The sequence below is a fragment of the Varanus komodoensis genome, unplaced genomic scaffold, assembly GCF_004798865.1.
Source record: "Varanus komodoensis strain SLA01 unplaced genomic scaffold, ASM479886v1 scaffold3, whole genome shotgun sequence".
NCBI lineage: Eukaryota > Metazoa > Chordata > Lepidosauria > Squamata > Varanidae > Varanus > Varanus komodoensis.
This window is the reverse complement of record NW_025335761.1, coordinates 45,391,796-45,408,324: the sequence shown is the minus strand read 5'-3', so window position 1 is coordinate 45,408,324 and position 16,529 is coordinate 45,391,796. Positions and strand designations below refer to the sequence as shown.

The following is a 16,529-nucleotide window of genomic DNA, read 5'->3' as shown; positions in this document are numbered from 1 at the left end:
ATTATGTGAGAGTAACGCCCAGTCCCCGTCAGCATCCTGACTGCTCTATTTTGCACCATCTGAAGTATCCGGACTGTCTTCAAGGGCAGCCCCACGTAGAGCACGTTACAAAAGTCCATTCAGGAAGTAACCAATGCATGTGTCACTAGGCAATCATCCTCCAGGTAGGGATGCAGCTGATGGATCAACCAAAGCTGAAGGAAACCGCTCCTCACCACTGCAGTCACTTGAGCTTCCAAAGACAGCTCAGGGTCGAGGAGCACTCCCAAGCTGTGGACCCTGTCCTTTAGAGGGAGTGCAACCCCATTCAGGACAAGGTCCAAGTCACCTACCCCGGAGCTTGAACCACCCACCAACAGGACCTCCGTCTTGTCTGGATTGAGCTTCAGTTTATTGGCCCTCATCCAGCCCATTACCTCGGCCAGGCACCGGGTCAGTACAGCCACTGCCTCACCTGGATTGGTGGAAAACGAGAGGTAGAGCTGGGTATCATCAGCGTACTGATGGTTCCACAGCCCACACCTCCTGATGACCTCTCCCAGCGGTTTCATGTAAATGTTGAACAGCAACAGGGACAAAATGGACCCCTGCGGTACTCCATGGCATAACTGCCATGGCGCAGAGCCATAGTCCCCCAGCACCACCTTCTGGAATCAGCCATTGAGATAGGAGCGGAACCACTGCAAAGCAGTGCCTCCTACTCCCAGTCCCGCTATCCTATCCAGAAGGATACCATGGTCGATAGTATCAAAAGCCTCTGAGAGGTCCAGGAGTACCAACAGGGACGCACTCCCCATCTCTCTCCCTGCACAGGTCATCATACAGGGCAACCAAGACAGATTCAGTACTATACCCGGGTCTGAAGCCGGACTGAAATGGGTCCAGATAATCATTCTCATCCAAGAGTGCTTGGAGTTGTCCCGCCACCACCTGTTCTAACACCTTGCCCAGAAACGGGATGTTATATAATTGGTGGCCATCTCTGGATCCAGGGACGCCTTCTTTAGGACTGGCCGGACTACCGCCTCCTTTAGAGAGGCAGGTACCCGGCCATCTCTCAGAGAGGCGTTGATGACCTCCAGGATCCAGGCACCAATCCTGTGTTTGGCTTTGTTCAGTAGCCACAATGGGCAAGGGTCTAGTAAACAGGTGGTGGGACGTACTTGTCCAAGCATCTTGTTCACATCATCAGGCCGCAATAACTGAAACTCATCCAATAATACCTGACCAGACGGTGACATTGGCACCTCCCCTAAGGGCTCTGAATCACTAGTGGAGTTCAGCTTGTGACGAATCTGAGCGATTTTCTCCTTAAAATGCTTGGCAAAGTTGTCACAGCGGGCTATCAAGGGTGGTACAGGATCTTTCTTAGGGCCTGGATGTACCAGCCCCTGTACCACCCGAAAGAGCTCCGCTGGACGGCATTGTGAGGAGGCAATGGAAGTGGAGAAGAATTTCTTCTTCGCCGCCCTCACCGCTACAGCATAGGCTAGATAGTGAGCTCGCAAGTATATTTGGTCAGATTCATCCTGTGATTTCCTCCACCTGTGTCGAGGTGCTACTCAACATGTAAACAACCCACATGTTCACGAGCAATAAAACTAAAATCTTTTATTGCTACTTGTCTACAAAATTTACAGCTCTATAGATAAGCTCTTCTGTTGAGATCTTTGGAATGCAGATGTTAATGGTGTCTCTCCCTGAGCCCACGTGGGACTAGCCGTCCTGGTCACACCTTTCTTCCCTCTGGCGTAACAAGCTCTGCCTTTGCTCGTATCTTCCAAGAATTCTACGATTGGTCGCTAGAGAAAAGTCTATTATGCCCCCTGCGTCTCCTGTGTCATGTTCAGGAAGTTCAGCGTCAGTAGGAGGAGGGACAGCCTGCTCTGACTCCTTCTGAGTGGAACTCGCAGTGTCTTTTCTCTCAGGGCTCTCTTGCTTTGATGTGGGCTCGGGTGTTTGCTCAATGGGCCGGGAGTCAGTGGGAGGTGCAGCTATCTGCTCATCCACCCCCAAGCTAGGTTGCGGGGTTGGCTTTTGGATACAGGGTCCTAAGCACAAGACCTCCTTGTGAGGTGCTGTTTTTGTCGGGGCTTCAGGCATGACAACCTACGCACTAGACGTTTCCCAACCAGCTTCATTGCCCATAATTCAGGTGTATACCGGGCTATGAACAGGCTCTGCTAGGAGGGACAGGACACTTAGGAGCGATCATGTCAATAGCTCTGGCCATTTCCCTATTCCACAGTTCAACCAGAGCATCGACAGGAGCACCAGCCTTATCAGCCGGAAACTCCCCCAGAGCGTTCAGGAATCCATCCGGATCCATTTGGCTCTGAGGGCAGGCCAACACAATAGGGTCCGCACCCTCACAGAGGGAAAGGCTGCCATCGAGGTCAAACCTCATGAGGAAGTGATCTGACCATGACAGGGGAGTCAGACACAAATTCCTCATCCTCAGATCATCCTCTTCCTGCCCCGTCAAGAAAACCAGGTCCAGCATGTGTCCACATTCATGGGTTGGGCCTGTGACATGTTGAGACAGTCCCTTGGCCGTCATAGAGGCCATGAGGTCCTGAGCCACCCTGGTCAGAACAGCCTCGTCATGGAAATTGAAGGACCAACATCCTGGGGGTCTTCAACACCAGGTCTGAGACGATCTCCATCAGCTCAGACAGGGAATCTGATGGGCAGAAGGGTGCACGGTACACCAACAGAATCCGCAATCTGTCTTGGTCGCCCAGCACCAGATAGAGGCACTCTAGACCCAGTCTTGAGAGAACAGGAAGCCCCGTGAGGGAGATAGAAGCTCGATAAATTAAGGTGACCCCCCCCCCGGGCGTGGCCAGTGCTGGACCAGATACCCAGGCGGGCACAGTAAAGAGAGGGACACATCCCCCCCTCTCCCGCCCAGGTCTCTGTTATGCAAGCCAGGTCGGCCCCCTCATCCACTATCAAGTCGTGGATGAGGGATGTTTTGTTGTGGACCGACCTGGCATTAAGCAACAGCACTGTCAGGCCTGAGGGGCGGTTGATAAGCCTACCTGGAACCTTCCGGCTGGAGGAATAACCAGAAGGGGGAACAGGTGTCAACCATCTGTTCCTCCTTCTTCTACGCTGACTTGTTAAACCCTCAACGCCATAACGACCATTGCCCGAGACCACCCCAGTGGTAGCACCCATGTGCTCCCCAGACAACCTCATGGTAGCAGCCAGGTGTGAATCCATTAAAACAATCTAAGCTAAAATACAATTTAAAATACAATAAAACCATAAAAGCCACCAACCACCCAAAGACAAAAACTCCACTGCACAAAGTCTATGGCCAGCCCAGCCCCCGAACGGCCCAAACGGCCATGACGCCCTTAGGCCGTCGCCCTTAGGCCGCTGGCCCTGACCGTGGCCAGTGAGTTAAGCCAGTGGCTCCTCCCTGCCCCCCGCCCCCAATCTGGCACAGCTGCCACCCACGCCAGCGGGGGAGGGGGGCAAGGGCGGCAGCGGAGAAACTCGCCGGCGAAGATGGAGATGGAGGGCCCAGAGGCCGGCAGCAGCGTCCCCAGCAGTGTCTGTTGGGCGGCATCGGTGTCAGCGGTCCGGCGGGTCGGCCTCATCGTCTGCGGGTGGCGGTGGTAGGTGGAGGCCCAGCCCACTTCTTGTGACACTGCCCAAATGAAGCTTCACATTTCAGACCCCTGTAGTTGTACACCTTTGCACTTAAACAAAACTGACTATTTTTTAAAATAACAAATATTTGCACATATTATTTGCACTTTTTTAAAAAAGGTGGTGAATCAGTAACAGCCTCTCCAACATGCTGCTTGGACACATTAGCCAAAAATGTCCAGAAAGAAAGGAGAAGGCAAAACAAGTCATACTGAGTGCAAAAGTGCTTGTTAATACACTGAGGAAAGAAGAAAAGGCAGCTTTAGTCATCAAGTCTCCTCAGGTACCAGATGGGTGACTTCAATTGATACGTACTGTCATTGAATGCATCTAAAGAAAGGCTAGATTGTCCAAATACTTGGCCTGATTTAACAAATGAGAAAGCCACAAAAGCTCTTCACAGTACGTAGTTGGTAAAAGGAGTGTGTGTAGCTTGGTTCTCATGGAATGACAACCCAGAGTATTAGCTGAGTATAGATTGTTATATGTGAAGCCAAAACTATGGATTAACTATGACTTGTTAACCACAAAGCAACCCAGGATGAGAACCCATGATTTGTTGTTGCATTGTGAACTCTGGGTTGTTTTAACTATAGCTTGTTGTTCTGTGCAAATTCAAAACCATTTTCATCAAGCTACAGAGGTGGCAGGCAAGAATAGTTTTTTAAAAACCTGGCTGTCAGTGCTGTAGTGCTGCAAAAGTATTTGGGATACAAGGAGTGAGCAGGCAAAGGAGAGGGGATAAAGCAATCCAGGAATCGAAAAAACTACCTAGACTTGCATGATTGAAAGGCATTGGCAAATTCTAGATCAGGCAACAATGGATAAGCCGTGAACCAAGTCTGTATGTCTCTGTTCTTTTCTTCCCTTTTGTAGAAATTAGAGTCTGGAATTTGTAGGAATGTTATTAATTCAATTTAGTTCTTATGAGTTTGGATTTGGGTTAAACAAAAATGCTATTTTAGTTTTAATTGGAACATTTACGCTTTATTTGGGAATTCTTACAAGAAATGTGTTTGTAAATTTGTTTTAATGTTTTAAATTTTTTAATGTATCTTTGTTTTGTTTTTATGTTTCTATGCATTTTTGTATTTTTACATTGTACCTAAAGAAGGAACTTTGTTCTGAAATGCATTGGGCATGAATAAATTGCTTTGGCATTTTAGAAACAGTTTTTCTCATGTTTTACATGCATTCCATTCCTTTCCCTTTTTAGGTTTTTTTAATTTTGAAATCTATTTTCAATTATGCCTCTCACATGAGGTGAAGAATACTGATGTTTGCAAGCAATTTTTCAATACAATCCTGTGTTGGTTTAGTTGGTCCTATGAAGTTTAATGGGGTTACTCACTAGTCAGTTCAAGAGATTTTATTTCCCCAACTTTATCTAATTTAACCAAGGCTATTATGGCATTGCTAGTCTTGTGCAGCTTGCAGATTTATATCCAGCATCTGTGTATTGGCTAGCTTTCTGCTCTGTGTTAAAGTAATGTGTTAGGTATATTAAGGGAACTTTTAAAGTATTAACTCTGGTAAAGCCTTTTTCACATGTTTCATCCTTCTATGAAATAAGATGCAGTAGTAAATTTCAGCCAATATTGGACTCATTGATTCAGACCACAAATGACTGATTTACCATAACCCTTCTTTTGCATTTCTTGTATCAACAAAAGCCTGGAAATGTATTGCTTAAGAACATTTTAGCAGCAGCATAAGATGGATTTGCCATTTGTGGAAAAATATGGCCAGTATTGAGTTAACATCATGCTTGTTCACAGGAATAGGGTAAAAGGGAGCTTTCAGCTACTGGGTGGTATAAAAAATGAATAACTAAATAGACTTCGCACCACTTTATCTCATCTTTCTCTATCTCTGTCTAACAGAATCGGTGAGTTCATGTGTTTTGTTTATTGCCTGCTTATCACAGTGAGATGTAAAGAACATAAATGCCCTGCTGGATCAGACTTCTAGTCCATCTAGTTCATCATTCTTTTCATGCAATGGCAAACCAGCTGCCACAAACAAAATATGAGTTGAACCTCCTGCCCAGGTTCCCGAGGAACTGGTGTACATAGACACACTGCCTCATACTGGAAGTAGCAGGCAGCCACCAGGACTAGTAGCCATTGATAGTCTTCTGCTTTGTGAATTTGTCTAATCACCTTTAAAGTAATTCAGATTGGTGGCCATCACTACACCTTATGGAAGTGAATTCCATAGTTTAACTATGCTGTGTAAAGTGCTTCCTTTGTAATTTGCTTATATAGGTGAAATCCAACAGGAGATGTTAGAAGATGCCCAAAACAAGTTAATGAACCTTATAAACAGTACAGAAGGAAAAGTGGATAAGTGAGTGATTTTTAAAGTTTATTTGGGAATGTACACTATTTTGAGAAGTGGTGTAAGCTTGCTATGGGAAAATAGTAGTTGTGATAATTGGTATTTTTAAATAGTGTTGCTAAGGCTGTAATATTTAATTGATAAAATCAATTAAAGACTTCCCATTTTTAAAATTTACTAATAATTGAATCCATTTTAGAGTTGGCATACTCCTTCACTCTTTTAACTTTGTGCCTGCCATTTCCCACTCCCCTTTCTTGGGCAACAGGACTAGGAGAATGGAAGCTTACACCTTTCTTGTGTATTGTTCATGCTTAAGGTGCCTTCACCTTAATCTTGAAGGAGTGAACTTGATAAGTAAAACCTGCTCAGTTACCAAGGCAAAACATATTACGAACTTCCAACCAGGCTGTAAGGTTTGGTTTCTGTAGTTTTCTATGGAAGTAGCCCTGTTGAAATTAGTGGGAATTTTTTCAAATAGCTTGTTCCTATAAATATGTTCTCTTCCTTTGTAACTACAAGTTTAATGAAAACTTAAGTGATTGATTAACATAGCAGATAATCTAGTTCAATCTAGTGCTACTTAAAAATAGTATGGGGAGAAATGCTAAGACAAATGTCCCCTTTCTCCATTGCTGCCAATCTCAAATGTTATTTGCTTTTATCTCCACATTTGTAGGGTCTTAATGAGAAATCTTTTCATTGGGCATTTCCACACTCCAAAGAACAAACGCCATGAAGTGCTAAGGCTAATGGGAAGCATTCTGGGAATAAAAAAGGATGAACTAGAGCAGGTAATTTTCCTCTGTTTTTTCTCTGTGGCAGTGTCAATAGATGAGTATGCTTTCTTCTGCTGTTGGGCAAGACACAATGGCCAGGTAGTCCATTCTGAAATAGACCAAGTAGTCTGTTCTCTAAGCATTTTGTGATTATTGCCTTTATTTTAATAATATAAAATCCATGGAAATATAGCACTTTCTGCTAAGTGTTCATGGTACAAGAAGAAGAAATTGACTTAATTGTTGTTGGTCACAAAACTCTTACAAACTTAATCATTTCCTAGTTGATAGTAGCTTTCTCAACACATACCATTTTCAGTCTTGCTATACTGTTTATTCTGGTCAGATTTTATAAACAAACTTCAATTTCTTGCTCATTAGCAAAAATTAAAAAGATTTCTCTTCAGTACAAAATATCTGTGCTGGCCTAGTTTTCTGCCAAGATAAAGTGCTTTTTATTTTATTTTTATTTATTTAGGAAACTTCTATGCCGCCCCATTCGCCGAGGCCTCGGGGCGGCTCACAATAATAAATAAATAAACACAATATAAAAACAATATAATTTGAGCCGACCTGGCCAATCAATCAATCAATCAATCAATCAAAATTAACAAAATAACGTTTGAATAAAAAGGTCTTCGCCTGGCGCCAAAAAACAGATAACGACGGCGCCAGGCGGACCTCTCTGGGGAGTGCATTCCATAGATTGGGCGCCACCGCAGAGAGAGCCCTCCTCCGAGTACTTACCCTCCTAATATCCTTCACGGAGGGTTCCCGGAGAAGGGCCTTTCCCGCTGATCTCAAGGGGCGGGCGGGCATATATGGACATAAGTGCTCCTTCAGGTAGCCAGGACCCAAGCCTTTTACCAAAGGATAAACATTTTGTAATATGTTGTGAAACAAGAGGGCTGTGTACTAAGAGGCAAAGCCAAATAAATCCTGTATGAATTATTTAATTTCCATTTTCTGGTGTATAATATATTCTGCTTCTGTTTAGAGGTTGACAAATAAAATTATGCTCTTCTGCTGCCTTTGAATGACTTATGTGATTTATTTCAGCTTTCCTTTTCATAATGGTATAGTTTCCTGATGGCCTCAACTGCATTTTGTGCAGTTTGTCTTGTATGCTACTCTGTTGAGGTTAAGTCCTAAAAACAGATAATATGATGGTTGAAAAGGATTGTAAACTTTTCTTTTGGTTTGAATTGCTCTTCAGTTACTTTCAGAAGATCAAAAAGGTGTTACTCGATGGGTGACTGGATGGTTTGGTGGAGGAGGAACTGGGTCAAAGAGTGTCCCCAATACGCCTTTGAGACCAACCCATCAATCACTTTTCAACAGTGTACGTATTTTATATTAGTTGTTTTGTGTGGAAAATATAGGACATACACATTATAAGTGATGACAGTACAGGCCATTATTTTTGAAAAAGGTTCGATGGTGTTTGTATTTCCACATCAACATTTGTGGCTTTTAATTTTGATTCAGTTTTTCTCTCTTTCTCAAGTTACTAATTTTGTTTTTTAATCAAGGAGAAGCAGTGCTTTATGTACAAAGGGAAAATTACAGTGGCAATGAATAAGCTAAGCATAAAACAATTCACAATGTTCCCAACAGAAAATTGGGCTTTTGATACATTGTATTCCCCCACATTCCTTGGCAGTCCTCCGGCTGGTATCCCAAGGAACTGCATGGTGGAATCTCTCATGTGTCCCCTTCCTTGCTACAACTATGGCTCTATTTTTATTTCCCCTTTTTTCTCCAGGAGTGCTTTGCTGATGCCGTGATAGCCACTCCACTAGTGCCCAAACAGTACGATGGAGCAACTGTCCTTTAAAAAATATACATGACCTAAACTAATAATTGTAATATTTGTTAGGACTTGCACTCAAATCTACCTAGAGTTGTGATTCTCAGGTACAAGCTGCCATATTGTAATACCCTTGCTTTCAGAGTCAGGTGACCTTAGTTATGTTTGCTTGCTTGCTTGCTTGCTTTTTCTGGTATTGCTCTGCTTCACCAAGCCATCTTTTCATATCAATGCTTTTTATGACTATCAAATCATATTTGAATTGATGAGCCAAATATGTATTTTAATTTCCCAATATATCCTTGGTTTAATGAATGTGTTACTTTTCAGTCTTTCTCAGAACTCTTTGTGAAGTTCCTTGAAACAGAATCACGCCCAACTCTTCCCCCACCAAAACTCTCTGTTCATGACATGAAACCTTTAGGAGCAACAGGAATTGGCAAACCCAACATTAGCCCTTCCAGCAACATGACAGGTAATGAATTCTAGTAATGCCTTTTATTTTTGTAAGGTAGGAAATGTTGAACTTGAGCACGTTCACACTGGATATTCAAGGTCGCATTGGTTGCACAGCACAAAGAACATGCTGAGTAAAATTAGAAGTGTTTATTAACTTAGCAAAATTGTGTTGTCATTTACAACTGAGCATATCTTTGCATGGTAATAGCCTGTTAGCACAGCAGAAAACCATCTTGTGACATGATCTCTTTTTGACTTATAAATTCTGGCTTCTTCAGGGAGAGACTAGAGTTTCTGGTTTTCAAGTAATTCTGAATGGAAGATCTGTAGTTTCCTATTTGTAGGAACAGCCAAGTAGCAGTGATTGGGTAACGTGTTAGCATGCAGCTCAAGCACATTCAGTGTGTCTTTTACACTTTTTACAACAGAGAATATCTTTACATCCAAAGTGAGCCTTACTGTAAAACCCATAAGCTTTGCCCTTCATTTCCAACATGTTGGAACTGGGCCTTCCTTTGCCACCTGGACCCTAAGGCAATGAGCTCTCTAAGCCAATGAGGTGAGCTCTTCACTTCATAGCAGGATAAGAATGTTGCATGATGCTTGCAGGTTAAATAGGGCTGTGGAATATGACTTTAATAAAACTTTAATAAAACAGTGCCTTACATAGAGAATGATGCTTGGTACAGTGTTTTTAAAGTTTGTTTGGATTAAAATTGTTGCAGTAAAGCTGGGGAATTTCCAGTCTGAAAGCTTATCTTTGAAAGTTTATATTTTCAATAAAATGTTTTGTATGCCTTTTGTCCCCTTCACCACTTGTGGTATAATAGCAAAGGTGCCCTATTTTGTTTGGCAGGCACCCAGTTTTCTTGTCTGGACAAAAAGTTAGAGGAACTTTGTCCATTCAGGAACTGGACTGTTGCCCTATAGAACCAGATATGAATTCTAGCTATCCCTTAATTGTTTGGGTATGTAAGTTTTTTAATATTTAGCATAGTTTAACAGACATAAATACACAGTTCCCAGGTCACCAATAATAAATGAAAGATTTATCTCTGCCCATGGTATTCATTAACTCCTGAAAAACTCACTTTTGTTTTTGAAATAAAAGTTTCTGTTCATATTCATGTGGAGGACAAATCTTATAAATGCCTGGTTCACACAAGAAAGTAGTAAATTGCAAAATCAAGCTATGTGTATGCAGCATCTTGCCACACTGATTACATGATTGTTCCCTACACCACTGCAGAATCTTTTACATGAGGACTTTTCAAGAGACTCTTACACCATGTTTGTGTGAAATTTGCCTGCAGCCCTCGAAGGATGAAGGAAAAATAGTGTCTGGCTGTAATGAATGTATGGTAGATGATAGATGTGATAAGTGCCCTCTTGAAGAACAGTGGTTTCTTAGTGGCCTTGACAGAGGCAATGGTGAAGTTGTTCGTGTGTGGGGAAAAAGGCAACTTACTGTACAAGGTTCCACCTAATGCTAATCTTATCTTGTAGCATTACATGCACAAGCTGGAACACAACTTCAGCAACAGGTTGACACACTCCCTCTTCCTTGCACATGGCCAGAAGGAGGAATAAACCAGAATTAAAGTTCAATTTAGGAAATTCCTGATTTGTAAATGTGAACAAAAATTGCGCTTTAAAATAAACTCTACCTTGCTTGGTGAACTACAAATATAATCCAGGAATTGAAAAGTAGTTATTGACTAGTGTTTATCTAAACTATTGACTAATGTTTATTTAAACTAACATAACAAATGAGGAATCTGTTACAATGTTAACTGTAGGAACCATCAATCACTGCTTTCAAAATTTACTTAAAAAAATTAGGTTCAACTGTATGGCTTCCATTTATATTTATGATGGAAAAGTAAGGTAAAATACGGAGTTTTTTGGCCTGGTTTGTGTGTCATGGTAACTCGTTTATTTCACCTATGATTAGTTGCCCTACCCATAACTTTTCTGGCAAACCCTTAACCAAATGTTGGATTGTTTTCCTCAATCCCTTGGTTGTTAAGTTTTCCTCCACATTCTCCTGCTGTCTCTGTAACCCAAATGTTCTGGCAATACCTTAGTATTGGCATGCAGAGTGGCTGGAATTCCTTGACCACTCTTGCTCTCCACCTTTTTAGCATTGTGAAATAGGACGAAAATATTCCACAATTCTAAGTTCACATGTGAAATAACCTACAATTTCAAATGCCCAGCTTCACAATTCAGCATGGTTCAGCACAGCTGCGTTCACACATCACAGCAACTCATACTATGGATTAGCTGCATTTAATTATCTGCCACTTAATATAAAAGTGTTTTTAATATTTATCTGCCACTTAATATGAAAAGTTTCTCTTAAGTGGATAAAATTTCTGTATTAAAAACATCACATTCAAAATGCCTATTTAAACAAGTTCAATTACAATAACATACAAATACATTTAAAATACACAATTAAAATTATTTCAAATCACAAGAACAATACAAAGAATAGTAAGATGGAACAACATATAATTGTGCAATTATTTATAAGTCAAAGCAGGCCTGCATGAACAAGTACCATTTTAGGAGGTATTTGACACACACCTCGCTGAAACATTTTGAAACATTTCTGCCTCTCAGACTGCGCAGAGGGGGGCAGTTAGGTGGCTGCTGACACTGAGAAGACTTGCTTTGAGGCATCACATGGCGTTCCTTCAGTAGTGGAACAATGAGGAAGGCCTTCTCTGGAGGTTTTAAAGGTCACCTTGGACACATATATGGGAAGATGATCTGCAGGAAGGTGATTAGGTTACTGAATTTTCCATTGATGTTGTAGTATTAAAATGGGGCATCTGGGAGTATTTGATACTAGACTTTGGTAGAATAGACAGCTTTTGCAAGGACATAGAACATTACCAAACTAGATGTGATTATATCAATTATAGCCTGTAATCAATTCTTACAGAGAAATTGATCATAAATTGACGTCTTCCCCATGAGTCTTCTGTAGTTTACTCAGTTTCTTGCCAATTTTATATGACTCTTTCTTTCCAGGTTTTTGAGAATTGTGAAACAATGGAAACATTGCAGGAAAAATGCATTTCATTAAGCTGTGATTTGGCTGTAAATATTTACAGCTTATGGCTGGTATCCAGTACTGCTGCTGTGCTTCCAGCTGATCTGTTGCTTAAGTGGGACCCACCACTCACACAAAAGGGAGTGAACAGTTCTAAAAACAACCACACAAACAAGCAAAAATGCTTGTTTCTCAGTCAGGCCAGCAGAGCTTTCTTTTGCAAGCTCTGATGACCTGCCCCATTGTAGAACTGCACAACTGCTTTTAGAACTGCAGTTAGCCAGTGCACTAACTGTGGGTCATGCTGGTATGCAGACAGGCTTGGATATGTTGTCTATTGTATACTCATGCCCTGCTTGTGGATTTGGGCAGCTGATTGAAAACAATTCTGGAGTAGATGGACCCTTGGTTTGATCTGTTACGGTTCATCTTGTGTGTGTATATGTATTGCTGTAAAACTAGAGACAGGTATTTTGAAGTTAATTCTCTGGAGAAGGCTTCTTCAGAAGGCAATCTTATTTTAGGAAAACAATTTTAAAGTAATATTTTAACCTTACTACCTTATTGTTATAAATCCAGCAGGCTCAGGACCCAGTAGAAGACAAGAGGCAAATCCATTCCTTGCACCTCGATCAGCAGCAGTCCCACTCATCACCCCAGCTAATTTTGGAACTGGTGGATCAGGTCATCTGCTTATGAAACCCATTTCTGATGCCTTGCCCACTTTTACACCATTGCCAGTATCACCCGATGCTAGTGCTGGTGCAGTACTAAAAGATCTGTTAAAGCAATAGACAATTCTGAGTTGATTTAGCACTTTAAGGAAAAAGAGAACACTGCATTTGTATAATATACCACAAAGAGGCCTTTTGTAAAAAGTTGTTCATTTTCAGTTGCTCATGAATTGTTTCTGTTTCTTCTCCTACCAATTTTAAAATGAATTTCTGGAGTAATCCATTGCTTTGGAGATTTTATAGCAAGTAACAGAAAAATAGTCTTCATTATATTTAGTTTACTAAGTTATCTTTCCAATGGAAAAAGCCAGTCCACATATTAATAGAAATTAAGGTTAGAGGTTTAATGGATTTATGCAAGGCCTTTAGGCAATGCAACATTCATTTTAACACACCAGTGTGAATTTGACCGCATGTGCAGTTCTTTCCTTTGACAAAGATTTCTGAATAGCTATTTAATGTATAGGTGGGATATTATTTTAGGGTATCTTTATATTAAATGGACCCAGCTTCCCCAGAAAAGTCTGTAAACTCATTAGGAATCCAGTACAATGGGGTAGGTAATAGCCTGTTGGATACATTTGGTCCATTTAAGTATCACTTAAGTAGTTCCAACCCACGTCTTCTGGAGCCTGGAATGATGAGGAAATAAGTAAATTCTGCAGTTTATGCTAGGGAACCCTGTGGGTCTTATGTTCACATTCCTTGCAGCAAGTCAGATTATGCTTTACTCTTGGTACGGTACTTCAATCTAGAAAAGTCCTCTTTCATTAAATAGGAGAAATGGTTTCATATTATCCTGGGTAGTACTCATCTTGAATGCTTTCTTTTAAGCATCCTCTCTGATTTAAATTGAGTCAGCATGGGCTTGCATGATGACATGATGTGCCATCATGTGAAGGCATCAGTTCAGAAGGAATAAATTGTCTTCAAAACATATGGCTTGAGTAGACCAAGTCTGTTTTCTGGGTATGTGGCAACAGGAACGCAAGAATGTTGTCTCTGGGTCACCAAGAAATAGTTTAAGTCAGCCAGAGCTTAATTAATTAAATAGGGAGTATGCACTAGGAAGTGTGGTGTTTTTACTCATGCACCTGTGTGTATGCATATACCCCTTTCTGTTACTGCCAGTACTGGCATCAGTGAAAGAGGATGTTTTTATTGAAGTTCTGGGAGAGTTGTTAATTGCAGTATTTTGTGTGCAAGAATATCAAAGCCTGTCATGTTACTTCTCAATTTAATTTCCTAGCTCTAATAGTGACTTGGGATATTTAAATTTCCAAACCTACCAACATTAAATATTTTCCAGAAATTTTTCAGTTTTCTGCATTTCCACATTTAGTGGCTGACCACTAGCAGGAGACCCGGTATTGCATTTGGATATTCGTAGTGTAAATATGGTTGAAATATACAATAGTGTAATGGTTCAAGATGTATATTTAAAATAATTGCTTGTACACATACATTTGGATGGAGATTTAATGTATAATATATGTATAAAGCTTAAAATGAAGAATTATGTTTATTCCAAATATGTAAATATATCTACACTAGAACAATTAGAATTCTGTCAATCTTGCTGCACAACTTGTACCATTTATACTGAGTGTGTTACTGTTAACACAAGTACTGGAAGGCGTTCCCACCAACTTGGAAAAATGATTTGCAACGTGATCTCTCCTTACAGTGTCCCTTTTCTATAAAACTGGTTTTATGTCATTATTTGTGTAATAAAAGGTAATACTGGCTTGTATTTAAATAGTTTTTCCTGCTAACAGAATGGCTTTCATCAGTGGAACAGGGACGGGACAATTTCCCTTCTCCCCTGTAGACCTCTGCACCCTCAAAAAGTCTGTTTTGAAAGGTTGGACAATCCTCTGGAGCAAATTACGGGAAGGCATGGGGTGCAAAATGAGAAGAGGGGAAAGTCCCACTGTGCAAGCAGAAATCTGCTCACATGATGTTGGATTATGCCTATACCATAAGTTCTATGTTAGAACTTGCAGTCTTTTCTCCTATATCTCATAGTTTCCTGCAGTGTGAATTGAATTGTATTCGAATATAGAGTAAATAATTGAATTGTAGTTACCTAGAAACTGCCAAATTTATGAATGCAAATAGTGTTTTGTTGCTATTTATATAATGATAAAACTATATGCTTTCAAATCAATCTTTGACACGATTTGTATTCATAATTGTTACCTTTTGACTTTTCATACTCTTAACATTCTTTACTGGGTTTTTTTGGTATTTTAGAATGGGACAGATCATAGAATGAAGGAGATAAACTTAGGTTTTGGTTTGGAACTGTAGTGTTTGTTTCTATTAATTCCCAGTATGGATTATTTAACAGTATTTTGATAAACCTGATATCAGGAAGTTTAGCAGATACATTTTAGATGCCATTGTATGGATGTGCTTAATCTTAAAATTCAAAATGATTTCTTCACATATTTACAATTTTTACTTTCTTTGGAAAACCAGAAATTTTCTGATTGGCTGCCAGAAAAATTAAAATATTGCAACTGCAACTGTGCATTCTGTTACATACTTTAATATCAGGATGGTTATTCAGCTTTTTTGTTCACACAGAATATCTCCAGTGTAACATATAAACATGACTAGCAGGTATTGATAGATAGTCTTATCCTCTGAGAATTTATCTAATCTAGTTTTAAAGCCATCTGGGTTGGTGACCATCACAATATCAGATGATAGTGAAATTTACAGTAAATATGAGAGAAAGAAAAACTAATCCATTTTATCCATACCATGCATTATTATATACACCTCTATAACAGCCTTACTTGCCTTTTTAAATAAAACTTTACACAGGATTCCAAGTGCAGTCATACCATAGATAACTTTGAAGGCATGTTATTGAAAGTTTTATTTTCTGTCCCTTTCCTAATGATCTCCAACATGTGAGTACTACATGTTTTCTTTATAGTGCCCATTGGAATCCAAAAATTTCTTACCGGGGTCAAACGCCATCAGAATATATGTGAAGTTAAGGTTTCTTTTTTACATCAGTATGCCTCATTTTATATTTACATTGGATTGCAGTTGGTATTTTCATGTCCATTCACCCAGTTTGGAAGGAACATTTTACCACTCTTTCCTATGCCTTTTTGCCCCTGACCAAGCAGTCTTGCTGGCAGAAAGCAACAAGAAATTGAAACAACTACTTATGACAGTGAAAGAAGAAAGTGCAAAAGCAGGACTGCAGCTGAATATCAAGAAAACAAAAAATCATGATTACAGAAGAAGTACAGATCTTTACTGTTAGCAATGAAGAAATTGAAAATGTGAAAGATTTTACATACCTCGGCTCCATCTTATCAAGTCAAACAGTGACTGTAGCAAGAAATCCAAAGAAGACTAAGACTTGGAGGGACAGCAAGAATGGAACTAGGGGAACAATATTTACCTGGAGGCCAAGGCCAAGATCCTCCAAACTATTGTGCTCTGGATCACTAATGGTGTGAAAGCTGGACAATGAGGAAAGCTGACAGGAATAAACTTGATGTATTTGAAACATGTTGCTGGAGGAGAGCTTTGCAAATACTCAAGACCAGCAGAAAGAAGAGGGTTCTAGATCAAATCAAGGCACAATTTTCCCGAGAAACAAAAATGACAAAACTGAGGCTGTCATACTTTGCCTTCTCCAGGAAGTCTTT

At 40.5% G+C, this 16,529-nt stretch overlaps 1 protein-coding gene across 2 annotated transcripts in view; it reads left to right on the top strand.

Moving 5' to 3' along the window:
* TRIP11 (thyroid hormone receptor interactor 11) overlaps positions 1-15,380 on the top strand; it is a 50,523-nt gene extending 35,143 nt beyond the window's left edge. Inside the window, exons 16-20 of one of the 2 annotated variants that reach the window (XM_044435953.1) lie at positions 5,931-6,012; positions 6,683-6,797; positions 7,999-8,124; positions 8,923-9,067; positions 12,698-15,380. In XM_044435953.1, the coding sequence (XP_044291888.1) occupies positions 5,931-6,012; positions 6,683-6,797; positions 7,999-8,124; positions 8,923-9,067; positions 12,698-12,909 (680 nt within the window). In that variant the 3' untranslated portion in view covers positions 12,910-15,380. Of the gene's footprint in view, positions 1-5,930; positions 6,013-6,682; positions 6,798-7,998; positions 8,125-8,922; positions 9,068-12,694 lie in introns of both variants that reach the window. The other variant, XM_044435952.1, reaches the window with a different exon arrangement.
* The last annotated feature ends 1,149 nt before the right edge of the window (positions 15,381-16,529 follow it).